This window comes from Marmota flaviventris, chromosome 12 (assembly GCF_047511675.1).
Source record: "Marmota flaviventris isolate mMarFla1 chromosome 12, mMarFla1.hap1, whole genome shotgun sequence".
In the NCBI taxonomy this organism is placed as follows: domain Eukaryota; kingdom Metazoa; phylum Chordata; class Mammalia; order Rodentia; family Sciuridae; genus Marmota; species Marmota flaviventris.
Genome location: NC_092509.1, coordinates 107,304,958 through 107,332,009, shown reverse-complemented (window position 1 = coordinate 107,332,009; position 27,052 = coordinate 107,304,958). Strand labels below are relative to the sequence as shown.

The following is a 27,052-nucleotide window of genomic DNA, read 5'->3' as shown; positions in this document are numbered from 1 at the left end:
ACACAGATGCAGCTTCTTCAACCCCAGGCCATAGCAGAACCGTACTCACCATGCCATGTATTATTTATTCCCTATATCAAAAAGCAGAAATGCTAATGTGGGGGAGGAAAATGTTTTTCTACTCATCTTGGGTTCATGATTAAGATCTTATAACCAAAAATCAAAACAAAAAACAGAAAAGCATACAAATTATAACTTCCACATGACTTGAGAGCCTTTATAACAAAATGGGAACTCAGTTAAAGTGATTTTCATAGTGGACTTAATGAGGAACGGTCAGTCATGGAAAAATATGATTGACGGCAAAAAGATATGAGGTACCAGTGATCAACAAGGGACTTAGGAAGGCCTGTTCGGATTCTTCTTGGCTCATAGTCCTGGAGGTGAGGATGCTCTTTCCTCCAGGTAGCCAGGAGGGCACTCCCTACAGGAAGGTCTCATGACCTGTGTTTTAGTCAGATTTCTCACTGCTGTGACTAAAAGACCAGACAAGAACAATTTTAAAGGAAAAGTTTATTTGGGAGCTCATAGTCTCGGAGGTCTTAGTCCATAGACAGCTATTTTTTCTTTCTTATGTAAAAGGTGGCATATCATGCATGTTTTTCTTCACTTTGCTTCCCTCAACACTGTCCCCTAGCGATCACTGAGAGACCCTCCTTGGTGTTTCTACAGTGTATTTTTCTGTGTGGTGGAAGCTCTGCCTGTTTAACTATTGACCCATCAGTTCCGGCTGCTGCTAGTCTTTATCACCAATAGTGTTGCAATGGTACCTGTGCATCTTGTCTTGTGCTACTCTTGCTAGTATGTTTTTGGATGGTGTTGTAGAATCTCGATTCCCAAAAGACTAACTTCCAGGGTGACTGCTTTGTCAAATGGTATCTTTCTGCTAGGTTTGGCCAAGTTCCTCTTCGTCTGAATTGTGCCATTCTCCCCTCCCTCCAGCAGTGCCGAAGGGCCCTCCTGCATCACGGTTGCCTCACCAGCAGAGCACATGCCACATTTTAGTTGTTTGCCAACCTTACTGGCAAGCAATGGTATCTTAGTGTAGTTTCAATTTACATTCATCTTGCGATAAGAAAGAGTGATATTGGGCACCTTTTCAAAGGGCTAACAGTCACTTTCACTTATTTTCTGTGCATTGCCTGTTCATATCCCTGATGAAGCTTTTCTTTTTATTTTGAATTATGACCTTTCTGTAAACAGTCTCGAATTCTAGCAAAAATACTCTGTCCAAGAGACCTCAGCTCCTGTGAAATGCAGTTGGAAGGTGGCATGGGACCCTAGAGTGTAGCTGATGTGTAATTAGCATATGGACAAAGCACAGATGTTTTCAGATGTTGATTCAGGTTTGAATCTAAGGTAAGGAATATTGGATTTCTTGGGTATTTCAATTCTCATAATTAACTAATCAATTCAACTAATAATGTTTGCGTACACACCGTGTCCGAGCACTGTTCTCCCTCAAAGAGTGGTGGAGAAGGAAAGGACATTATTCTCCTGATTCAGGGATCAGCCCTAAAGAATATACTCTTCTTTGCTATGATTTCCCTGTGTTTGCATTTTCTCCACTGAGTCAAAAGCAGTGGTAATGACCTGGTTTCTACTGCAAGAGTGACTGTTAGTGCTAGCAGACCTTCAGCCTCACTTGTCTCAGTATATTCTTTCATCAGTGAGGCCAAAAATCAACCAAACGAAGAAAAAATACCAAAAACCCTCCAGAGGGCTTGTCATTGCTAAGTCACACACAGCAGGGCCCCTGGTTTTCAGTCTTCCTGAGTTATTTCCACAGCCTCCGCCTGTAGAGCTAGGGGAGTAAAAATAACATCAATCGACTCTGCCTTTGGTGGCCTGGTCCATCTAGAGAGCAGCCCTTGTGACCTGGCCAAGCCCCAGAGCCCTCCTGGTCGTGGGACAGGTTCAAAGCGACTACAAGGTGTGTTTCATGTTGTGAGGGGGACAGTGGAAGCCAGAAGTGGAGCACGGGGCTGAGGGGAGCACGCGGGAGGGAAAGGCTGCGAGCAAGGGACCAAGGGAGCTGTGAGGTGAGCAACGTGTTGAACTCCTGTGTTTATTTAAGGGCTCTGCATCTCTCTGCTGTGGCTGGGACCTGGGGTGTCCCCACGTCTGAGTGCTGAGGGCGCGGTCCTCCCTGCGGTTCAGAGGTGGGGCTTTAACTGAATGGAACCCTGTTGAAGGGAGTAGGTCCCTGAAGGCATGCCCTTGGGGACTGTCTCTGTCCTAGCCCCCTTCCCCTTTCTCCTTCCCTCTGCCTCTCCCTCTTTCTCCTTCCTGGCTGCCGTGAGGTGAGTGGATTTCCTCCTCCATGCCCTGTGCTGCCACAGGTCTATAGCAGTGGGACCAAAGCCACTATGGACTGAATCTTGGAGCCAAAATAAACTTTTCCTCCTATAAGACAATTTTCTCAGGTATTTTGTTACAGTGACAAAAAGCTGATAAACATACAGTCTAAAAGAGAAAGTTCAGTAATAAAGCTCAGAACTTATAGCTAGGCCTGAGACTGGGTCCTATCTGTCATCGATTGGCTTCATGATCCAAGTTTGACAGGTGCCATCAATGTTCTGAGACCCGGTTTCTTCATCTATAAATCGAGATTAATAATGCCTGGCTGATAGTGGCATGAAGATTAAAATGGTGTGTGTCTTTGACTCTGCTTTATAAAGCCCAGTGCTTCTCAGGAGATGCTCGTGAGCTGGCTCTGTGAACTTCTAACAGATCGTTTCCACTCTTGACAGCTTCCAGCATGCCTGTGCACACCGCAAGATATTTAGGCAGGGAAACCAGCTAATTGGGATTTGCTGAGTCTGATTTTCTGGAAAGCTGGTAGAGTGTCTGAAGCCTCTTCCTGGATACCTGCTGAGAAGAGACTTAAAACCCACCTTGCAAAGCTCCTGCCTCCAGACAGCTGCCACCTCCTCTTCTCACAGCAATCAGGGATAATTGCTGCTGGCACAGTGAGGCCCGTGCCCATTCGGGCAGCACAAAGAAATTAGAAAACTCCTTGGGTTCTGATTGCTGGCGGGGGAGGGAGTGGAACAGCCTCAGTGTGTGTCCAGGTGCCATCCTGCAGGCACCCACTTCCGCCTCTGCTGCTCTGGAGATGCATGCAGGTGTGTGCTGCCGTCACTCAGGGCCCACGCACTGTGAGGCACTGCCCAACCCTGGAGGTCCCCACGTAGGCAAGGCTCAGAGTGAGAGTCTGTCCAGCCCTCTGGGAACGTCAGGAGTGAGTTTCATGTGCAAGCAGAAAAGCTTTGATCATGGGAACCTGACACTGATTCAGGAAAAAAGGTTGTGGAAGATTCTTGCACTGAATAAGCGATGCCCAATTAAGTCTTCCCACTTTAGAATTCCTCCAGCCAGTTCTGTGACAAAAAAGGGCAAAGTGGAAACTGGTGGGTTTGCTTCAAGTGCTAGAAAGGAAAGGACATCTTCTGGTGCCCTGTGGACCCTCCTCCAGCTGCGGAGGCAGCCCCTCCTCCTCCGCGAGGACACTCAAGGTGTCCTCAGAAGGCCCGGCCACTTCCTGGCCACCCTCAGAGGGCATCGCCTCCCCTTGCTGCCTGGGGTCCCAAGCCTGCCCCAGCTACAGCCCTCCATGCTCCAGGGACTGCCCGCCTGTTTCCTGTTTCCGCTCTCCTTATTCAAGGCCATTCACTCCCATTTTCTTAAAGGCTTAAGGCGGTTCCACAAATGCACAAATGATGAAAACCAAATAAAGGCAAAATCAATGTGAAGATAAAAATGAGGGGAAGGAAGCTGGAAGATAGACCACTTGTCACCAGCTCTACTTAGGAATATCCTGTACAGGGGCTGGGTGTGCCCAAGTTTGACCTGGAGCTTCCTCAAAACCACTCTAAAGAGGAGAACACGAATCATGTAGAGTTCGTGGTGTCCTTAAGCAAAAACAGTATGTATATAACAAATTTGTTGTTCGTGAGTAGCCATAACCTTCCTAGTAGGAGGACTTGAGAGAAGATTCTCCGGTGGATTCAACAAACGTGGTGAGCAGTGTCCTCGACAGTGTCCTAACAATAAACACAGAAGTGACTTAATACTGTTTTTAACAACAGCACCCTGTGGGGTACAGTGATTCCAGTGCCAAGGTGGCCTGAACCAAGAACAGCTCTGAGGGGTGGCCTGGGACGGGGTGAAGTCACTGTACCACAGACTTTGTACAATTCCCTGTATTGTTTCTTTCAATAGACATTTTGGAATTTACTGTTGGCAGTGAATCCAAAGTCAGAACCTGTCGAGGCTTCTGGGGTGCACATGTTCTTTTTGGGCCAGCAGAGGGAGGGGAGGGGAGGCCCCGTGGTCTTCATTCTGAGGAGGGGGTGCCTCCTGGAAACACTGCCTGTGTGGAGGCCACCCGGCCTGGTTCTGCATGGAGTTGGCCTGGGGGCCCCGTGAGAAGGAAGAACCGGGGAGGGTGGCTCCAACCAGGAAGGCAGCCCAGGTGGACCTCAGGTGGCCGGCCAGACCATGGGGAACGGGAGGACTCACAGAGGAGAGCTGAAAGCGGCATCTTGAGCCCCGCCTCGGGCTGACCTGGAGGACTAGGGCTGGGAAGACACAGCGGGGCCCTCTGCTCTTGGTGTGGCCCGGCCAGGTCGTGCCATCCAGCCATGATGGAGAAAGGAGGGGCTGCTGCAGCCCACACCTCTGGAACTGGCCGCAGGCATTGAGACCTCGCCAGTGAAAACCAAAGAGTCTGACTCCGCCTGCCACACCTGGAGACCGTGACCGCGACCAGGAGCCATAGGGGGCCCTTGAGGACTGGGGCTCATTGGGGTGGGGCCACCTTGGAAGCTTGGCCTGGGGGACCAGGGCTGGAGCCAATACGTATGGTCCCTGAGCCTCCTCCTCTGACCACCTGACTTCAGTGCAGGGATGCACAGGTCAGCACCCGGCTCTGGGCACCTGTGCCAGCACACGTTTCAGTCTCTTCTCTTTTGCCTCAGGAGGATGCCACCCACCCACCGGGGCACCAGGAAGTATGGGGATGTGGCAGCCCAAAAGCAACCCTGTTAAAAGACAGTTATAAGGAATCCAGTTTTTCAGATCTTAATTGGCTTTTCCTGGCAATTCTAGAATCTGGCAGCAATTCAGAATGTACCACCCCACCACATGTGCAGGCTGTATTTATAGCCAGAGAAAAGGAAGACACACACAGAAACCAGAAGCAGGAAGACAGACGCCTTTGCCTTATTTCAATGTGGAGACACCTGCGATGGATGGGCCAGCGCCGGTCGTTCTGATTGGCCAAGACCTGGCTACTGTTGCAGAGCAGATTCCAAATTGTCAGCCTCTGTTGTTCACTTACTGACTTAGGGGCAGCTCCTCACAGGAGGAATTAGCCCTTAACCAGCAGAATCTGCGTGCAGGAAGTTGGTAGGTCAATGCTCCAGGGGGTCACCGCTCCAGAGGGACAACCTGGGGGCCATACAATATGTAATATAAATTGTGTTGATATGTTTAGTATGTGTGTGTGTGTGATATATAGTTTATATGTAATTTATGGCATATGTAGCATATTATATAATATGTAGTGTATATAATATATGAATAATATTACATGGAAACAAACCCTCCATTCAAAGGAAGAGACCATCAGAATGGATTTTAAAAGGAAGATTCATTGTAAATAGAATGACACAGGTCAAATCTAAAATAATTTAAAAAGACATCATGGCCAGGCTCAGTGGTGCAGGCCTGTAATCCCAGCAGCTTGGGAGGCTGAGGCAGGAGGATCACAAGTTCAAAGCCAGCCTCAGCAAAAAAGCAAGCTGCTAAGCAACTCAGCGAGATGCTTTCTCTAAATAAAATATAAAATAGGGCTGGGGATGTGGCTCAGCGGTTGAATGCCCCTGAGTTCAATCACAGATACCTCAAAAAAGAAAGAAAAGAAAAGAACAAAAGCTATCATGAAGAAAATAGCAAAGTTTTATATTAATATTAGTCAATATAATTCTGAGACAGAGCATTGCCACTGATAAAAAACACCATTTCTTCCTACTGACAAAAAGGTTGATTCAGTAGGAAGACAATCATTTTAAATGTGTGTGGTTAATACCAGAACTTCAAAATAAGCAAAACAGATGAAAGTCTAAAAGCTAATTCCAGTTATAATAGTGTTAACAAAATTTAACAAATTTTAAATTTAACAAAATAACTGCATATCCCCTTACTGAAAACTACAAAATTCTTCTGAGAGACATTAGAGACCTAAGTAATAAGATAAACACACCATTCTCACAAATTGGAAGACTCAGATGTTAAGATACCAATTTCTCCAACTTGATCTGTAATTAAATGTAATACTAATCAAAATTACAAGCATTTATTTTGTAAGCATAAAGTTAATTTTCAAAGGGATTTAGAATTGTCAAAACACCTTGAAGAAGAATGAAGAGGACTCCAGCTCACTTATTGTAGACCCCAGGTGATCAAAGCAGTGTAGTATTGGCATAAAACTAGATAAATAGCTCGATGGAAAAGCATGGAGTCCAGAATTAGAGCCACATAATCGGTGTTTTGATTTGTTTTTGTAAAGGTACCAAGGCAAGTCAAGGGGGGAGAAAAGGCTTTTCTACAAATGGTGCTGGAACAGTTGGACCTACACAGAGTTGAAAATAGCACTGACCCCTAAGCTGAACCCCTCGCACCTCATCTGAACCTCAGTCCAAGGGAAGCAGAAGCCGCCTGGCTCCTAGAAGAGAAGTAAGAGAACACCTACAGCAGGTCCTCCGGGTGCAGAGTACCAGCGTGAGCAGGAAATGTGGCCCTCAGGGAGACTGACAGAATAAGCCAATAACCAAAGGAAACGGGACCCAGCTGGTCCCTGGCTGAGTCCAGGCAGACGGACCCAGGGGCGTGGTGGATTGGAATCGCAGGCCCTGGTGTGAACGATCCTCTTTACTACAGAGGGATGCATGGAGAAGTAAATACCGAGAGGAAGAAGTCGAGCATCTGGTCTGCTAGATCTTGCCACCACCAGGAGGCCTGAGCACAGAGCTCCCTCACAGCAGTGAGCACTCCTCATCCACACTCACGCACAGGCCTTGGCCTCTGCCTTCCACTTCCACTAAACAAGCCCAGTGGTCCTGGAGAGATGGCTGGTGTCAAGATGGGACAAAACAGAACACAACCAACCTAGAAGAGGGACAGCAGAAAGTGAGGGAGTGTACGAGGAATGATGGGGACCCGGCAAAGGTCCAAGAAGGCAGCTGGAAAGGCAGGTCCCACTGCAGGTCGGGGACAACTGAGTATCAAAATAACAATAGCAATGGATTCTAACCTGGTGCGTGACACTGAAGTGCGAGAATCTATAAAGCCTTCGGAGATCCATGAGTCAATTACAGGTTTGATGAGAACTGAAATCTTCACATAGTCTCTAAGATCCTCCCAATACTTACGATTTGCAGTGGGAAGCGAGTAGCTTTAGCATGGAGAAGACTTGCTATACCACCTTGATCCAGTGATCAAAGCTAGTATCTCCAGTACAGGAAAATGGAAATCCAGCAAGCCCTGGGCCTCGTGGCGGGTGCGAGGAGAACAGCTTCGCATCTGTGATTGTCTTGTCAGAGGCAAGAGCTTCATCAGGAGAAAACATCAGTCATCTCAAATCGAGACTCATTTTACAAAATAACTGGCTTGTACTCATCAGAGTGTCAAAGTCACAGAAAATCAAGGAAAGACACAGGAATTGTCACAGACTGAAGAAGATTAAATACGTGTGATAACCAAATGCACAGAGTATTTCTAAACTAGACCCTTTTGCTCTCACGGACATTGCTGAAAGGCTGGAGGGACCAGTGGGCTGGCCGCAGGGGCCCAGGAGGGTCCCGGGTTTTGGTGGCTGTGCTGCACTTGTGCAGGGAAACGCAGTGGAGCCCTGTGTCTGCAACCTGCCCTCAAGCAGGTATCTTCATAGTGTTTTTAGACATTTTTTTGGAAGATTAAGGTTGTTTCAAGAAAAATAATGTAAAGGGAAAGTGTAGGGGAGGGACCCCACACAATCCCCACCACCCTGCACGTGTCCAGCAGCCTCCCCAGACTCCCCAGTGACCTGGAGACACAGCTTGTTCTTTAGGTGCTCGGAATAGGCTGTGAGTTTCCTTTTGGGAACTTAAACTGCATCGGTGACTTTTATAGTGAATGCACTTTAGGGCGTGTAGAAGGGGGGCGAGCCCTCCTCTCCCTCCCAAAGGCACACAAGGTGGGGTGGTGGGGATGGAGGGCACAGGGCTGCTCGTGAGGGCAGATGTCTGGGGGTTCTCCCTCCCTCCTCTGCTCTTTCTTTTCTTCCCTGCTTTGCAGCCTGGTGACCCCACAGAGGGTGTGGTCCAGCTCGCTGTCCTCTGGCTGCTTCTTGGCTCCAGCCAGGGGGGGTGGGGCTGATGGGGAGTGGGAGGAGGACTGGCTGCGGGGCTCTGCCCACTCCAGAGGTGGGTGCTGCGGCCTTGGCAGTAGCTCCCTCTCCTGCTGGCCTCCAGCCCTCCGGGCTGCACCCCTGCTCTCCCCTGGCTCCCTCAGACCTGGGGGAGCTCAGGAGTGTTTTCAGAACACCCTTTCTACAATAAAAGGCACAGGCTGAGCCACAGACGAAGGCCTTAAGAAAGACGCTAAAGGCTCTGCACCAAAGCCTTCCTTTCCTGAGAAAGGTGGCTTCCAGTGAAGAGGATCAGCAGTCTATTGGCTTTGCGTTAGGGTCAGCCATGCGGGGAAGAAACCCTGAAGACACACCTCTCCCTGCCTCCCGCTGTAGGAGGAGGTGAGTCCTGCCCTGACACCTGGCTCCATCTGGGCCCTGAATAGGAGCACGGGCCACAGGGGCTCCTGCTCAGCTGAGGCCTCAAGGGTCACCTTGTGGTCTTGCCATCTTCCTTTTCCCTCGGCCTGAGACCAGCACTGTGCAGGAGTTAGGGTGATCTTCAGCTTGGGCCACAGAATGAGGAAGACCCAGAGCACAGCTGAGCCAGTCCGCTGTGTTACCTGAGCAAGAAGTGACCTTGCTACCATGAGCCACTGAGAGCGCGTGTGGTCATGCAGCTTGGCCTGGCTTGAGCTGACCAAAACAAAGGCCTTTCCTCTGTGTTACAAAAGAAGTTATGGATGAAAAAGACTACACTTAGGACCACCTTTTAAACAGATGGACCCTGGTACCCTCCTCCCTGCAATGTGGCAAGGGCAGGATCTATCCACACACTAGCAAGAAAGCTCAAGGTCAAAGATAGGCACATGGCTAAAAGTCTTGTGAAGAAAGCCAGCATTCTAGAAGATCCCTCACTTGAAGTCAGAGGAGCTGTCTGGGTCATTTTCACCTGCGGATGAGCCGGTCTTCAGCAGTGGGGCCAGCGCTGAGGTCCACGGACGGCGAGCCTGGTGTTCATGGTGTCCATCAGCACCACTGTGTTTCCACAAGGATCATCAGGGTCTTAGCATGATCTGGGGACTACCCCTTCATTTTGATGTAGCTGCCTCTAAGCCTAATTCTCCTATAATTCCTATTATTTTTAGAGTGTGATTTTGAAGAATGCAAAGTTTTTCAGAAATGCACGTGGTGTCATCCTGGAATGTCTATTGTAATGGCTCACAGTGCCATGTTCGAATTCAGACCAAAAGCCCTCCCTCCCCAATCCTCCCACAGGCTCAGGGCTGGGGGGAGGAGTGGGCAGTGCGGGGAGCTGGGGTTTGGACAGTAGAGCCTCCTACCCACTCCCCACCTTCTAGCAAGGTTAGCTGATGAGGTCCTTCTTGGAGCCCTGTCCTCCTCTCTGATATGGGAGGGGGAGGAGCTAGAATGATGTGGCTGTGGCAGAACCGGCAGCCAATGGCTTTTCCTCCTGAACAGTCTAACAAGGCAAGGAGCCTGCATTTCCCTGCTTGCCCTGCATGGTGGGCAGCGCTATGACTAGTGCTTGCCCCAACAGAACGGACATGGTCCCTCTGGGGCAGTTTAAGGAAGCTGCTATGCCTCTTGCCTGGCACACCTGCTCTGTTGGCTGCTGGCAGAAGGTGCCCAGCCCTGGGGCATGCAAGGCCACCACGGAGACAGGCAGAAGACTGGGAACCTGGGTCTGGCTCAAAACCTGCTGGGTGGGCAAGAGGGAAACTGCTGTTGATGTGGGCCTCACACACATTCAGTCCATGTTGTGTGGCAGTTTAGTTTATTAAGACAGAATCCACCCAACACCACAGAACCAGGGATACGAGCTTGCCCTCGTGGAGATAAGCTTTAAATCAATACATCCTAGACCACAGCAGAGATTTTAGGACCCCCTTAAGAAAAAAGAGCAATTTCCAGACCTCCTGACTTCCCTGGAGCTGGGGGAATTTTGGAGTAGGAATGGGAAAGAAGAGAGGAGCAGGGCTGGTGTGGTTGACTGAGGAGGTGCAGAAGAACTAAGTAGAACCAGGGCCAGCTCCTTCTGGAAACGCACCTGAGAACAGGAGAGCTCTCTCCGCAAACTCAGCAGCCAAGGGTGCCAAGGAGGCTGCTCCCAAGGACCACACTTCCCAACAGAACCACTTCTGCAGGTGCCAGGGCCCCCCCTGGAATCTCCAGGGTGTGTGCTTGCCTGGCATGCACAAGGCCTGGGCTCCATCCCTAGCCTCACCCCAATCGAAACAAGTCAGAATATCCAGAGATGGGGCTAAGACCAGAGAATATTCCAGAATTTCTGCACGTGATAAGAGGTCTGGTCACACTGGCACAGAGGACAAGGTTTCCTTGATGGTAACCAAGCTGTCCTATTCTGATTCCATGACCAGTCAGCCACTGAGGGCACGGTGGCCCCAGGTGAGATGGACCTGGGTCAGGTGGACAAAAAGAACCATCTGCTGGACGGATGTGAGCAGCAAGCCAAAGCTACATATGACCTGTGGGGACATCTCTAAGCAGCCTAGGGCCGTCCTTGGGTGACGTGCACAGCCAACATTGTCATATGCCTTAATATTTGAAACCACAAGGGAGGATTGTGTGAAAACTGACTCAAGTGCCAAACAAGGGCCAGTTGGGTGGCTTTTGACTCTTCTGCAGCACCTTGAGTCTCTGAACTGTCCATGAACACCGTGAAGTGGGAACGGGTGCCAGTCAGCCTAAGGAGACCGTACTGGGGGTGATTTTGACAGTGAGAACCTGCAACGACCTAAATTCCACTGAGTTTCTAGACTGAGATAAGTTCACGTCCACTGCATCAAGGTGCAGCCTGGAGGTCGCCTCCTCTTTGAAGAACCCAGACTGCCTCGGGCTGCTGTCTGCCCCACCACGTCCTGTGGGTCTCTCCCTCAGGTAATGGTGTTGCTGGGTCACTTCCTCCACCAGAGACTCGCTCCCACCTAAGGGTGTCCTGGGGACCAAGAGGACAGGCATACAGTAGGTGCCTACAAAACACCTGCTGTCGTGCTGACGTGATGGGTCTGATTTCCTGGTTCTCTTCCTCACTTGGGTCATCCAGACAAGACATCGATATTTGCTTAACAGTAAACTGCGCTTGGATGAGAACAGCCATGGGGTGGCCCCAGGCAGCAGGCAGGGCGGTTGGCCGGGGGGCCGAGGCTGAGGCGTTGGCAAGCCTCCACCAGGCGCACCATGTGGGCTGGGAGGCAGAAGTGGGCTCGCCACTCCTTCTGGGAGCCACCAAGAGAGGAGCCACGGGGACGGGGCCCCTGTACCATCCGTGAGCTCGTGGGTGTTCATTTTAGACCAATTCAGTTAACTTACTGACAAGTGGGGCACACCGTCCTATCAGAGAGGACCCACAAAGGAGGCCCGCCCTTCCAAACAGGCTCCCAGTCACGCTGCGGGGACTCCAGGGAAGCAGGAGCTGTGAGGGCTGGGCGCCCCAGGGGTTCCTACTCCAGGCCAGCTGAGGCTGGGCAGCTGGAGGCTGAAGGCCAGTTGGCGTGTGCCCGGGAGTGAGGCGAACAATGGAGTCCTTCGCGTACTCATTTATTCTTTCACTCTTTCAGCAAAAACGCACTAAGCACAACCCTCTGTGGGGTGCTCCTCTGGGTGCTGGGCTCCCTTGCAGGGCTGGCATGGCGTCCTCGGGCAGTTCTGAGCAGGGCTGCCCACATGCAGTGCACGCCTGCGGGAGCTCCCGCCAGCTTCAGCCGCTGGAGGCTGTGGCCTGGTCCAGGTCTAGGGGCAGACCCTGAACTAGGTGTGGCCGTGGGCAAGGGTCATTTTTCAGGGGAGTGGGTTGGCGGGTTGGTCAGAGGTGGGGTTCCTTCAGCCAGGCCAGCCAGGCCCCCAGAAGCAAGCATGGGGAAGAAGTGCTCCCACCACTGCCTGGGCTGGAGGACAGAGCTGGGCCTGGAGAGAAGGAGGCCAAGAAGCAGGAGGCTACGCCCTGACCCTCCCTGCACCCAGCTGCAGCGGCCTGTCACCGTCCAGCACGGTCAGGGGATTCGCGCCCTGAGCTCCTCTGGTCTTCGTGCCTGTAGTCGTCTTCCTCTTCCCTCCCTCTGGGAAGCTCTCTCAGTTGCTCTGATGGCTCCTGGTAAGCCGCCCGGTTCCTGCAGGCAGTGATGACAGAGGGGAAAGGTCCCTCACCTGGGCACCGGGAAGCTGGGCTCCTGCAGACTATGGGAAGAGCAGCCTCCACCCCGCCACCCCACCGCCACTGCAAAGGGACCTGCATGGGAGGGTCAGGCAGGGAGTGGGCAGGAAGGTGCCACAGACCTGACCTGCAGGCACTAGGGAGCAGCACAGGGACCCGCCCAGGCCCGGCCCCGGCCAAGCACAGACCACAGAAGCCAGCCCTGGGACTGTTGGGTGAGTTGCTCTTTTCTCAGCTACAAAATAGGGGTGCCCACGTAGTAGGTTCCCCAGAGGGGGTGGACGTGCCTGTGAGGAGTGGGCTGCCCAGGCCCCCCATGGCTGTGCCCCACACTCACGGCCTCGTGTCCTCCCGGTCCACCTCCTTGTCATCCTTTTCCCGGAAGCAGCAGCAGTAAATGATGATGCCGATGAGGAGGAGGGCTGCCACCACGCCCCCAGCAATGCCCGCATACAGGGCCACGTTCATGGAGGCTGCAACAGGTCAGAGCAGCTCACTCCCCAGCCCCTGACGTGGCTCGTGCCAGGGGGCAGCGGGCAGTGCAGGGGGCTGGGGCAGGTCCCTCCCAGCCTCTGGGCCTGTGGCACTGTTGGCTTCTGGCCACACCCCTCCAAAGATATAGTCTACAGGACCGTGACCAGTCAGGCCAGGGACACTCCTCAGGTTAGAGAAGGGACAGATTGGTCCCTGGTTCTGTACCTCAACACCCTGGGTCACCTAAGCTCTGAGACCTCAGGTGTTAGTCCCGCCAGCTCCTAGCTCATGCTAGAGCTAGACCTGGCGTCTAGCTAAAAAAAAGACGGGCCCGGGCCATGGCAGCTGTCTCTGGGTACAGCCCCATGATCACTGAGTGACCCTCGGGGCAGAGGACTGGGACCCTCCAGAAGGCCAGGTGCTGAAGTCTCAGGCTCCACTTCCAAAGATCCAGTGGAACTAGACTGGCCCCCAGGTGAGGGCAGGCCTGGGACAGGAGGCATCTTGCCCAGGTCCCCATGCTGCCCTGCCAGTGAGTGGCCCTAAGGGAGTCCCAGTTCATCTCCCTGGGGCTCAGCTGAGTTGGGACCACGGCCAGCCACCCGCCCCACGGCTCTCACGGGGTCTGACAGCCACGGTGATGTTGCAGAAGTCCGTCCCCGCTTCGTTGCTGGAGGTGCAGATGTAGTAGCCCGACATGTCTGTGGAGATGTTCTTCAGAAAGACGGTCTGGCCGGAGACTGAGGGGACAGCAGAGGGTGAGGCCGGGGCAGGCAGGGCCCACGGACGGAGCCGCAGCAGCCGCTTGCTCTGGGCAGGGGAATCTCCACCTCCGTGGCCAGAGCCCAAGCCCACGGTGGCTCAGTGGCGCGCGGCTGGTTAGCCCTGCGTCCTCGGCAGGTCCCGTGGCTCCCTTGAGCCTGTTTCCCCACCATGGTCAGAGCTGGCCACACCTGCCCCGCAGCCCGAGGGCAGGACATGAGGTGCTGCTGGTGAACGCGGCCTGGTGTGGCCTGAGGGCTCCAGGGAAGCACCGGAGCGGGGCTCGGAGGGTGCTTCACGGCTGGAAGGCTGCTCACCACCCAGACCTAGCTCGGAAGGCCAGGCGCTGAGCACAGGTGTCTGCCCCGAGGGTGTGCGCCTGCGCTGGGGGAGTGCAGTGTGGGGTGCCGTGTGGGTGTGTGGGAGGGTGGGGTGGGGGTGTGGGTGTGTGGGAGGGTGGGGTGGGGGTGTGGGTGTGTAGGGGTGTGGGAGGGTGGGGTGTGGGGGTGTGGGGTGTGGGGTGTGTGGGTGTGGGGCGTGGGGTGCGGTGTGGGTGTGGGGTGTGTGGGAGGGTGGGGTGGGGGGTGTGGGGCGTGGGTATGAATGTGTGGGGGTGTGGGGGTGTGGGGTGTGGGGTATGGGGGTGTGGGGGGTGTGGGGGGGTGTGTGGGGGGGTGGGGTGTGGGGGTGGACATGTGGGGTGGGTGTGTGGGGTGTGCGGTGTGTGGGTGTGGGGGGGTGTGGGGGTATGGGTGTGGGGTGTGGGGGTGTGGGGTGTGGGTATAGGTGTGTAGGGGTATGGGGGTGTGGGGTGTGGGTATGGGGGTGTGGGGGTGTGGGGTGGGGGTGTGCGGGTTTGTGGGTGTGGGGCATGTGGAGTGTGGGGGTGGGCATGTGGGGTGGGTGTGTGGGTGTGTGGGGTGTTCGGTGTGTGGGTGTGGGGGTGTGTAGGGGTGTAGGGGTGTGGGGGTGAGGTGAGGATGTGGGGGTGTGGAGTGTGGGGGTGTGTAGAGGTGTGAGGTGAGGGTGTGGGGGTGTGGGGTGTGTGGATGTGTGGGGGTGTGTAGGGGTGTGTGGGTGTGGGGGTATGGGTGTGGGGTGTGGGGGTGTGGGTGTGAGGTGAGGGTGTGGGTGTGAGGTGAGGGTGTGGGTGTGAGGTGAGGGTGTGGGCATGTGGGGGTGTGGGTGTGTAGGGGTGTGGGTGTGTGGGTGTGTGGGTGTGTAGGGGTGTGGGGGTGTGGGTGTGTGGGTGTGTGGGTGTGTAGGGGTGTGGGGTGTGCGGTGTGTGGGTGTGTGGGTGTGTAGGGGTGTTGGGGTGTGGGTGTGTAGGGGTGTGGGGTGTGGGTGTGTAGGGGTGTGGGGGTGTGGGTGTGTAGGGGTGTGGGGTGTGCGGTGTGTGGGTGTGGGGGTGTAGGGGTGTGGGGGTGTGGGTGTGTAGGGGTGTTGGGGTGTGGGTGTGAGGTGAGGGTGTGGGTATGTGGGATGTGGGGTGTGTGGGTGTGGGGGTGTAGGGGTGTGGGGGTGTGGGTGTGTAGGGTGTTGGGGTGTGGGTGTGAGGTGAGGGTGTGGGTATGTGGGGTGTGCGGTGTGTGGGTGTGGGGGTGTGTAGGGGTGTGGAGGTGTGGGGGTATGGGTGTCGGGGTCTGGGGTGTGGGCGTGTGGTGTGGGCTGGGGAGGAGGCAGGCTCTGGCTAGGCTCTCTTGCCCCCATGGCTCCAGGGAGCCAGCCTCTCTGAGCCTCAGCTGGGAAGTGGAGTGAAGACACCACCCCGAGTGAGGGAGCAGCCGCAGCCTCAGGGAGGAGCTGGAGACCCGGCCTCCTTGTTGACTGCAGAGCCAGCCTCCACACCTGCTGCCACCTGCTGGTCACATGCCCTCCTGGGCCCTTGTCCTGCCCTCGCTGATCCAGAGCTGCCCCTAACCTTCAGCAACAAGTCCAGCTCCTCTCCTGGTGACAAGTTATAGGCCTGGCCTGTCCATCACGTGGCTTAGTCTCCTGCCCCTTCCCCAGGGGGAAGCCCCGCCTGGCAGCCTTTCCTGTCTGGATGTGCCACGCAGTGCACAGAACCCTCCACGTGCTCAGCCCTCCAAGGGCGCCCATCTCCAGGTCCTGGACACAAAAGTCCTGTTCAGGTCTCGAACTCCCTGGAGAACACCACAACTGTCCTTCAAAGATCACACGATGAAAGCAACGCACGCCCATTATGAGGATGTGCAGGGGACCCACAGATGTCCCCCCAGTTGGTTTAACCTGGAGCCTATAAGCTGACCACAGCTAAGGACCACCAAAGAGGGCCTTGTCCTTTGGCCCGTTCAGCCCACAGAGGAGAAAACACAGAACAAAGTCCCAATGGCGCTGCTGGAGCCGAGAGCGAGAGGTTCCGTGTGTTCTGAAGGCTGGGAGGGAGCCTTGCGGGAGCGGATGCCACCAGACCCCGTACCTCACCACATGGCCTCGGGCTGCTTTCCCTCGATCTTCTCACAAATGCAGTACTTTCTTCTAATTCCTCCCTGCTCACCGGGGCACTGACCCCTGGATTCTCTCAGAGACTGCCCTTTCTGCCCTGGAATCCCCCCTGCGTGTTCCAGAATAACACTTCTGCTCCTGGCAAGGGGGTCCATGGGCGAAGCCAGCTTAGGTGTCTCTGGGCAGGCGTGAATGCGCTCCCCAAGGCACAGCTCTCCATGTCCCCAGGTGCTAGCCGGCCCTGGGAATCTCTGATAAGGGTTTATGGCACCAGTGGTCCCATTTCCTCAGTGCACTGGATCTTGTTAAGAGGGGAACACGCTGTGGGGAGGAACACGCTGTGGGAAGTGCTTGCAGACCCTGGGTAAGCTTAGACCTGAAGCTTGACAAGGTGACACTCCGTCTAAGGCCAGGCACACTCAGCGCCCTGCAGATGGTACCTGGCGGATGGGGCAGCGTGGGGCACAGCTGCTCTGAGCCGGGCACACCACTCTGTGGGTCGGCCTTTGTGAAGGAGCTGGGGCTCCAAGCTGCCTTGTAAAGGGACTGATCAGTTCTGAAATCCAGGGAAACTGCCGTTTCTGCTGCAGTGGTGACACCTTGTGGCTAAGGGGTACACAAAGGGGACAGCCATTGCCTCCCACCTTCACTTGGTTGCTGCTGTGAGAAGTTCCCCTCCCAGAAGCCCTGGTCCCCCCAGACACGAATGTCGGGTTATCAAGGCCTGACTTTTCTGCCCATCCCCTGCCACTGTGGCTTGTCCATGAGCTCTGGCTGCCACCGCTCACCCTGGGGGTTCAGGATCCTCCTGACCCACCCCTGCCCTTTACCACCGCCTTTCCTAAAGTATTCCAGCCTCCTTCCCTGATATTCGAATCCTCTTCCTTCCAGTATGTGGAACTCAGCTGACCGGCATGGGCTACAAAGTGTGCTCAGAGGTCTCCCCTGGGTGAGCTCCTCCAGCCCTGCCCACAGCCTCCCAGGAAGGTGACTAGGCTCCTCCTGGTTTTGTTGTTTCTCAGATAAAGATAGTAAGGGCAGAGAGGCTGCAAGACACTCGCAGCTACAAGAGGAGAAATCCTGGCTTCCTGGTTGCAGATCCCTGTTCCTTTCTCTGCTAGTTTGTTTCCACTGAGCGCCAAGTCAGAAGGGACCGATCTCTGATGTCGGACATTCTGTCTGCGAATGCAGGAGGTCGGAGGGGCCATGCCACCATGGTGGGCTGCAGTGTTTTAAAAGTCAGAACAGGTTTCGGACCGACACGCAGAGGAAGAAGATGGGGACAGGTTCCGGGCCCGTGGCAGGTGGGATGGGAGAGCCTCTCCTCGGGACCTCAACTTGAATCTGGCACTAGTGGGGCCATGCACAGCCCTGCCTGTCCCCCAAGGTCCCCATTCTGACTGAGGCAGGACAAAGCTGCTCCCTCCAACCTCCTGCCTGGCTCTCAGACCCCCCCCCCCCCCAGGGATCACCTGAGAACTAAGCTTTGGCTCCTGGTCAGAGAGGTCTCTCCCGGGAGAGGCAGAAGGGCTGGGACCCGGTGCCCTGTGAGGCTCCCAGAAGGTGCTGAGGCCCACGGCAGAGGCCGGCCTCCCTGAGGGACCCTTCAGGCCCTTTCATCCCTGTCCTCAGGAGGGTGCAGCACTGGGTGAGCGGCGGGCAGCTGGTGCGCTCATGCAGGACTTTCCACACGGGCCGGCGCCAGGCGAAGGCAGTATAATATTTGTAGAACTCTTTTTCCCTCCTAGCTTCTCTCTGGACTTAAAGGTCAAATACCAGCTGCCCAGCACAGAACTGGTCTCCTGGCAACAGGAGCCAAACCTCCCGCCTCCTTCCTTGTGGCCCATGTGGTGAGACTGGGGGCAGGGCCATAAACGGGTGGTGACTTTGCAGAGGAGGGGGTGGTGAGCCTGGGTGGACTGGGATGGGATTCAGACAGGAGGTGGGACTAGGACATTCCCCTCTTGGGTGCAGCCACAAGCTTAGACTCAGGGCCTCAAATGTACACTTTAGGTCATAACTAAAATCCCACCAGTGCCTCTGCGCAGAGTGGCCGTCAGTTTGTGCTTTCACAGGAGAAGAATAGGATGGGGAACGAGGAAACTGAGACAGCACTTATCACATGCTTCTGCTAAGTGATTCTGCTGAGTGCTTCTGCTGAGTGCTTCTGCTAAGTGCTTCCCATGAATCATTTTCATTTCTCACAAATACCTGCCAGGTAGGCCTTATGAGATACCAGTGCTTGAATGGAAGGCCCCAGAATCACAAGCGCCCAGTGGAGGAGCAGCCCTCCAGGGCATCTGACTGGTCAGCCCTGCCTCCCGGCCGCCCTCGCCTCCCCCGCTGTCCCTCACCTGGCGGGACCAGTGGCCGCTCCTGGTTCTGGGTGTTGTAGCTCTTCCAGCTGTACTGCGGGGCCGGGGAGCCCTCTGCTGACTGGCAGGTCAGCTGGATGTTGTTCCCAATCACTGTCTCTCCCTCAATGCTGCAGTCCGGCTTGGAGGGTGGCACTGGGAAGGAGAAGGAGCACGTTGGATGGGGTGGGCCGCCACCTGCCTCCCCAACACACATCCACGCACAGACCACCGTGTTCGTTCCCAGGCCGAGGAATCTGCGCTCGGTGGCGAGATGGAACGCTGGGAGATCACTTCACTTCAAAGTATGGGCTCCTGCTGTCGCCCGCTGAGAGGCAGCATGCACGTGGCCAGCATGGCGTCGGGCAGGGGCGCCGCAGCTTGGTTCCTGTGCTCTCTACTTCAGAGTACGGGATTTTGAAGGCAGTCCAATGTGGCCATCATAAAGATGGGGAACTGAGGCCCAGAGGGGACACCTCTCATGGGTGCTGGCGAGCTGGGATAGCTCCCAGTTCTCCTGACTGCAGACCCAGCGCCCACTGCACACCCCTCGCCACTTTGGGGAAATCCCACTCCCTCAGGTCCCCCACCTTCCTATCTGCAAAATTAGGGACATCACACCTCTCCGTAGAGGGCTAGAGGCGATGCTTTTACATCTGTGGACTGTGTTACTGCGACTGCTTTTTAAATAACGCTTTAGACCTGTGGAAACAGGCAGTGGCCTGGACCTGGTGTTGGCCACCCCTCGGTCAAAGGCTCTCGAGAGCCCTTCAGCTCTGACCTCTCAGTGACGTTCTCTGGTTTTGCTTTGGCCCCTTCCCGCATTGTGCTCAGAAAACACATCACTGCCCTGGCATGGCAGGAGGGACCCTGGGCAGCCCCAGAGGTGTCCACTGAGACCAAAGGGACACAGGGGCAGGGATAAGAAAGGGAAGCCCCAGCAAAGAGGTTGCAAACCCACAGGCCACCAACTACCCACATCCTCAGCTACCCACAGCCTCCCTGGGGCCTGGAGCCTTTCCCCCAGCGGCCTTCACAGGCCACGGTGTAGGGTGCGTCAGCAGGCCTGCCTTACTGGGCACTGTCATGCCGAAAGTGCTGGACACTGCACCAGGGAACCCCGGGGGCAAAGGACAAGCAGTCTCACTGCCTCCAGGCAGACAGCCAGGCCCGCTCTCACACGGCTGGGACATGAAGGAGAGTGGGGGTACAGGAGGCGACAGTGGAGCTGGGTGGGCCAGAGGAGAGGCGGGGCACTCCGGGCCAGGCCGACTGAAGGCTCTGTGTGCGAAGGCTCGGAGCTTGCTGGAGGGTGGGGGAGAGCACATTCACATGCCCCCTGGGATGGCTTGCTTGCCGTTGAACAATGCCACCACTTCTGCCATCCAGGTGCACAGTCACTGAGCATTGATTGTCATCCCAATCTGGGCCCCACCCGGAAGTTACGGGGAACAGCTGTCCAGGACACACCTTCCTGCCCTGGCCAGCAGCTGCAGTGCTCTCTGAAAACAGGTGTGTTGCTGGGTGTGTCCAACATCCCTAGCTGCCAGGGAGCCAGCCAGGCGTGAGGAGGAGGGATAACTCATCAGACGCACTTGCTCATTGCTGCTCCCAGGAGGACAGTCCCTAAACCTAAGGGGCAGAGGATCCAATCCAGTCCTCCTATACGCCAGCCCAGTTCCCCAGGATTGCAGCAGCATGAACCCAGGGAGGCTGCCCCGGAAGACCATGAACCAGCTGCCTTCTTGCCCACTTTGGGGATGAGAGGTCCCTGGGGGACAAGAGGAAGTGACATTTCCAAGGAACCAGGACAGGCCTGCTGCTCCACGTCTTCTCTCTTGAGCTCCAGGGGGGTACAGAACAGGGCTCTCTGCTGCCCGACCTTTCCCTCTTGTTCCCAGGCAGCCTTCACCAGGAGGCGCGGCCCTCAGGCCACAGGGGAGCCGGCAGGAGCCCCAACACCTGGAGGAGCCCCAGCCGGCCAGAGTCCCACCAAGTCCCACCAAGTGTGGGGCTGCACCTGGAGCCCTGCTAGGTCAGGTAGCTCCGTGAACCGCGACAAAGGGGAAGGGGAGTAACCAAGGCCAACTGCATCTCCAGAGGCATTAAGGGGGGGGGGGGGTGATGATGATGATGATTCTGGAGCATTCGAAGACCAGCAGCGTGATGGGGAAAGCCTGGAAATCACATCCTGAATTCTCTCAGGAGCCCAATTTGAGATGATGGCAAGAAGGCAGCAGCCAGCCCCAGGAGGTGAGCTTTCCACAGCGCCCTGGCCTCTGCAGGCCGCCCCTGCCCTCACTGGGCTCCCACCAGAAGCAGGGCGACCTCCACTGAGCCACAGGGGCGCGGGTTCTGCCTCCCGGGCCACCCCTGGGAAGCGGGACGCTTCGCCCCCGCGGCAGACGCCAGGGGGCGCCAGAGGCCGCGCGGGCGCTGCGCACCTGCTCCAAGATACAGGGACCCACAGCAGGCCACCGCGCAGCCGGCCGTCTCCGCCCAACAGCGGCCCTGCGGAAGAAAACTTCCAAGAATTGTTCGTAGCATGTAGGACAAACTGATCTCTTTCTTTTTAAAAGCAAAACATTGATTTCACTGAGTGATGTGATTTCAGATTGAACTTGTGTCCTTCACCCTCAGGCTGGCTCTTGACACGGAGTGAAAGGACCTGGGGCTGTTTAAACTGACCCCAACATATATATCTCCGTGTGTGTGCGCACCGGGGTCATATGACAGCATGGTCCCTGTGGGGGAAATGGCAACTGCCTTGATGTGCACCATAGGAAACAGTTGAATAATCATGATACATCCAGGTGGCAGAGTTTACGCCGCGACTGGGTGGGTCTATCTGAGTTGATCAGGAGAAATGTGCATGAAGAATAAAGAAAAATCAGGTTGCAGAATGATCTTTATATTACTGTCCTGCTTTGGAAGGAGCCTGAGGGAGCAGGAGGACCTGCTTGCCTTGCCCGGGCGGCCCACAGAGGAGGGTGGAGCTGGTCTTTGCGGTTGTCTATACAGCACTAGCTTGTGTGGCTATGCAGTCTGGCTCCCTGAAATGCTTTCAAGCAGTCAAGCATCCCCTTATGCAATTAGAAATAAAACACTGCCAGGTGCCGTGAAGGGGAAAGAAACAGAAAAGTGACCTTTTAAACAGAAAAAGGTTTGACGAGTTGCTGCCTCCCAGGGTAGGGCTGCTCCTTACAGTGGGCCTACGTGGCGCCCACTGAGGTTTTTCCAATACTCGCTTTGAGAAGTTGCTTTCTTCCTCTCTGTCTCATCTTAAAACCGAGGATATTGAAGTAGATGATCTTTGGGGCCCTTCCAAAACCATACATTCCAATAAGTCACTTGTCTAAGAAGAATGTTGTCTCAGAACGTCTTCCAAAGTAGCGGAGGGGCTGAGGCTGGGGCTCAGCGGCAGAGCGCTTGCCTAGCGTGTGTGAGGCCCTGGGTTCCACCCCAGCACCACGGAAAACAAACAAAACCCAAAGGTAGCGGAGCCTGAGAGTGGTGTCTATAGGGCTGGCGTGGGAGGGCTGGCGTGGGAGGGTGGTGTGGGGTCTTCCTCTGGGAGCTGCCCTAGGACAGGGAGAGGCGCACTACCTCAGTCATCACGTGGCCCCAAGAGTCCCATATTGAGGCACAACAGGATTTGGGGCTTCTCTTTTTCTTCTCTTTCATGAGTTTGTCATGGAAAGGGAGGAGTTGGTGTGGGGAGAAGAGCTCCGGGTGGGACACTCCAGACTCTCCTTCTCCGATCTCTGGAACAGTCTGCCATTTGTGGAGAACTCAGGCAGCCCACATTTCAAAGGGGGAGCAGTGGGCCCTGCCCTGGGACAGACTGGCAAGCCACTGCTGCCTGTCGTCTTACCTGGGGAACCTACCACGGTACCACCTACCAAGTACCTGACCACCAAGTACCTTGCCTCATCACTGGGCAACTTGCTTACCTTACCACAGGTACGTTACCACCAAGTACCTTGCCACCAAATACCCTGCCTTATCACCAAGTACCTTACCACCAGGTGCTTTTACTGGCCCCAGCCTCTTCCCACCCCCCAGGAGAGAGACGCAGCACTCACCAAGGACCAGCAGGCGGACGCGTGACTTGGAGGTGCCCACCATGTCTGACAGCAGCGAGACGGAGCACTCGTAGGTGCCGTTGTCATCCATGGTCAGCTGGTCGATGGTGATGGAGGCGTCCGACTGCCCAACATTGCTTGATACGTTGACGCGATTCTCATAACGCTCGCCGTAGATATAGCTTTGGGTCTTAAATGTCCAGATGACCACTTTTTCCTGAGAGGAATAAGAAATGCCACTTGGTCCTCTCCCCCAAGGCCCTGACCTGGGCCTGTCCTTGGTGGCCCTTATTGGCTACCCCGAGACGCCAGAGGCACAGACGCAGGCCCCTTGGACCAGAGCCAGCGCAGGTGCCCATGGGTGGTGCCTTCTGCTCCTGTCCCTCTAGGAGGTCTTAGGATTCACCTTAAGTGGAAGGACCGGGACCCTGGGAAAGGGCAGGGCAGTTCAGCCCCCGGGGGCACTTGTGTGGGCAGCGGGCTTTCTGGGATCCCTGGGGCCTCTCTTGCTGATCACCCGCCCCTTGTCTCCTCCCATTCAGACAGCCCGTGCTTACCGAGCACCTGCCGCGTGCAACCACCCAGGGCTTCCAACTCACTTTCTTTTCTGTTTTCTTTTACTTTATTTTTATTTTTTTGATACTGAGGATTGAACCCAGGGGCACTCAACCCCTGAGCCACATCCCCAGCCCTTGTTATTCAGAGACAGGGTCTCACTGCGTTGCTTAGGGCCTTCCGAAGCAGCTGAGGCTGGATTTGAACTCGGGACTCCTGCCTCACCACTGAGCTGCTGGGAGGACAGCGTGCAGCACAGCCCAGCTCCCTTTATTTTCTTGACTCCTGGCTTTGGAAGTCATTCATTTGCTGATAACTGATTCTTGGCCTAACAGCACATGGCGGAGCTGAACCCGGACATTCCAGCCAGGCTGCTTGTCTTCTAACCCCAGTTCTGCCACTCACTGCTGGGGGGACCTTGAGCATGTGCTTGACCTCTCTGTGACTCCATTTCCTCTTGTGCCTGCCTTAGAGAGCTGCAGTGAAGACACAGCAGGTAGCTCAGGCAAGGCAGCCTTGGCTCCTGGCCCTCGGGGGTGGGTAACTCGGTAACTCGGGGGCTCTTCCCCAAGAGTGATGGGCTGGCGGGCAGCCACACTTGGCAACCTCTAAGGCCAGCGCTGGGACTGCCCAAGACAGGCATCACTTCTAGGCGTGGAGGTCCGGGGCTTCCTAAGAGAGGGGCTAGGAATCCTGAAAAATAACAAAGAACTAGCCAGCAGAGGGCTGGGGCTGGCTGTGCCGGGAGGAGCCCGTGGACGTCGGGGCAAACGGACCAGTCGGTGGTCAGTGTGAAGGAGCTGGAGGGAGGCTGGCAGGGAGGGGGCGGGGGAGGCCAGTGGCGGCTGCTCCTTGGGCAGTGCCTGCCACGCGTTGGCTGCGTCCCGGCAGTTGGCGTGTGTCAGCTCACACCCCACGCGGTGGATCTCAGGATTCCAGCTGCATCCCGTGAGGCAGAGCGCACCCCGAGGTCTGGCCTCTTCCCAGGCCGCGTGGCCCAGGAAGCGGCAGAGCTGGGGCTCCAGCTGGGCACCTGGCTCTGGACCTGAGCTCTGGAGCCCCTGCCAAGCCAGCCCTGGGGGAGGCCTGCGCGGGGCTGAAGAGTTTGCATCTTACCTCGAAGGCCCTAGAGTCTCAGATTTTAGGAAGTTGGTCCTTAAAGTGGGGCACAGAATGAATTGGAAGGGGAAAGGGGATCCACCAAGAAAACAGTCCCACAACTCAGGTGGAAGGCGCTGGCCCCAGACCAGGTCGTGGTGGTACACTCGGGTGACGGGCTGGAGCGTGGAAGAGGCAGGCCCCAGGGTTGGAGAGGGTTTAGAATCAGGGCACGGCAGCCCAAAGAGGAAACGCGAGGAAGGAGTGCTGTCTGTCGGAAGAACTGCTGGCTCCGTTTCCCCAGGGGCTGCCTGGCGTGTCCGAGGATGACCCGGAAGAGCAGGCGAGCACAGCTGGGTGAGGGTTTGGGGGCAGTGACAGTCAGGTCTTCTCCGACCCGCAGGCTAGATAAAGCCACCAGTGAAGGAGTGGAGAAGTGGCAAGCCTGGTGGTGTCACTCAAAGGGACCAGGGGGGCTTGGAGAGAGCCAGGGCGAGACCGCCCGGGTGCTGGGGGCCTCTGGGTCCCAAAGGCTCATAGTGGAAACACGGGCGAGCTCAGTCGACTGTGGGGGTGAAAGCAAGCCACGGGGGCAGAGGAGCACGTGCAGACGGTGCCACCATACCAGGGGGACCAGGGGACCAGGGTGTGGAGCCGTGCAGATAGAACAGGGGTGAGGTGGGAGCAGGTTCTCAATGGACACGTTTTATAAAGTTCTGACTTTTGAACCAGGGGTTTATATCATCTGTTTATAAGTAGAAGGAGAAAATAAAACAGAACTCCTGCAAACTCTCCAAAAGAAGCCCCAGGAGGCAGGGAGGGCCCCATCAAATGACCCGGCCTTAGAATGAGGAGTCTGCTAATCAAAGAGAGGACTGACTCTAGTGGAACAATCAGGTCATTCAAGACTGGCCAGTGGAGAGATCTGGGGACAGGTGACTTTGAAAATGAAGATGATGTACTCCAGCGGTCCTTCACCTGACACACCTGCTCCTGCCCAGCCCACCCCACAGGTGCAGTTGATTCTGCGGACGGTATCAGAAGACCTTGTATTGCTGGCCTTCCGAGGGGTCACGGTCAGGTGATACCCATCCCCGTGATGCCCCGGCCTTTCATGGAGCCTTACCGAATGAGTCCTTAGAAGCTTGTCCCACTGAATAAATCCGTCTCTGTCAGGGACAGAAGTGTGGTAGGTGCACGGAAGGGTGGCACTCTTTCCCCTGGCAGCCCGAAGAACTTCCTGCGGGGTTTCCACAGAGATGGCATTGACGGTCACCCAGACTGGAAAGAAAGCAGGAAAGCCATGCAAAGGTAACGACATGGACGTCACCAGGCACGGCATGGGACCTCTGCCAGAATGCCCAGCCCTCCTGTCCTGATGGCCTCAGATCCGGCTGCCACCACAGCAATGGTGGCCAAAGACCTCCACTGTCCTCCAGGGCAGGGAGGCCAGCGCCTGTGCCTGGTCCAGGCATCTCCACCCCGCAGCATCATGAAAAGGTTCGGTGCATCCGGTGGCCAAGCCTGGCTGCCACCTCAGCCCCACCTCCTCCCATCTCCGCAGATTTTCTAAGCCTCATTTTCTCATCAGTAAAATAGGAGTCTTCATACTGACTTCCCAGAGTTGTTGGGGAAATGAGAAAAGAGACCGTGCATCCATGTTTCCTTGTGCCTGGTCACAGGAGACCTCGACACAGATTGCTGGCCTCCCATGGGACTTCTTCATCTACTAACTGATGTGTGTGGTGAGAGTAAAGGGATGAGGGTGTTCCCGGGAGTGACTTTCAATGCCATCTCTGCTGGTCAGGATCCAGCCAGCAGCCAGAGGGGGGAACACAGGACGACACTGTCAGGGCTCCGCTCGTCACTCCGTGCCAGCTTTACCATAGCTTGGCGCCAGCCCCCTGTAGGCATCTTGCAGTTCTCTCATGTATTCTCCCAGTTTCCTTGACAGTAGAGACTTGTTACCCCTGCCACAGGGTCAGGGACGTCAAGCAATGTGCTCTGCTTAGCAGCTGACCCAGCCTCGACAGCCAGCACCTGGCCAGCAGGCAGCAAGGCCATCTGACAGGCAGCCCCAGAGGGCGGGACCACAGGATCCACCTGCTGTCCCAGAACTTCCACCTGCCTTCGTCCGTCCCCCTCGAATAGTTAATATGTGCCGACGATGGGGACCAGGCCCCTGCTCTGCCCACCAAGAGGTCATCTCCCGGGGGCACAGTCTGTGGACATGAAATGGGCTCACACGAGGATTAATTCAGTGACCAAACTCCAAGGACGACTCTCGCTGGCAGGAGGGAAACCAAGAAGCAGCTGGGAACTGCAGGGCAGCAGCGTCCACCGCTGGTCTGGACCCCTCGGCTCTCGGGCTTCACACACGTGGCAGAGGTGTCACCTCCAGATACAGGACACGCAGGGCTGAGGCAGCGAGCCTCGCCTCCTGCAGGGCGGCCACCCTTTCCCCTTTGACCTTGTATCCCCTGGTCTGCGCCCCACGGTCCTTATCACACGCCCCTCCCCGGCCACTGGGGAAGTAGCGGCAGAGAGCTGAGTGCAGGGCTCCAGACCCTTCTCTGTTCAAAGCACAACCTTGGGCAGTCGACTTAGCTCTCTGTGCCACAGGGTCCTCACTTGGGGGTGGATTGTATGGGGACTAGGTGACATGAAACGC

General features: G+C 55.7%; 2 protein-coding genes across 2 annotated transcripts in view; one reads left to right on the top strand and one right to left on the bottom strand.

The window, feature by feature from the left end:
• Positions 1-2,815, top strand: part of Mael (maelstrom spermatogenic transposon silencer) — a 36,870-nt gene extending 34,055 nt beyond the window's left edge. The window contains exon 11 of the mRNA XM_071619765.1: positions 2,754-2,815. Coding sequence (XP_071475866.1) covers positions 2,754-2,789 — 36 coding nt within the window. The 3' untranslated portion in view covers positions 2,790-2,815. The remainder of the gene's footprint in view (positions 1-2,753) is intronic.
• Positions 2,816-12,248: 9,433 nt separating this feature from the next.
• On the bottom strand, positions 12,249-22,819 carry Gpa33 (glycoprotein A33). Its single transcript, XM_027922855.2, has 5 exons — positions 22,729-22,819; positions 18,644-18,799; positions 13,682-13,801; positions 12,925-13,060; positions 12,249-12,543 (listed from the first exon to the last, which is right to left on the bottom strand). Exons 1-5 carry the CDS (start codon positions 22,817-22,819, stop codon positions 12,411-12,413), a joined length of 636 nt encoding a protein of 211 aa, XP_027778656.2. The 3' UTR covers positions 12,249-12,410.
• Positions 22,820-27,052: the final 4,233 nt, after the last annotated feature.

Bases quoted from the DNA above. Each gene is read 5' to 3' on its own strand.
- Gpa33 (XM_027922855.2), bottom strand. From the start codon at position 22,819: ATGGATGACAACGGCACCTACGAGTGCTCCGTCTCGCTGCTGTCAGAC. The intron at 13,802-18,643 runs GTGAGGGACAGC...CTGTCCCCTCAG, and splicing joins GCGGCCACTGGTCCCGCCAG to TCTCCGGCCAGACCGTCTTT. The intron at 13,061-13,681 runs GTGAGAGCCGTG...GACCTGTTGCAG, and splicing joins CACCGTGGCTGTCAGACCCC to CCTCCATGAACGTGGCCCTG.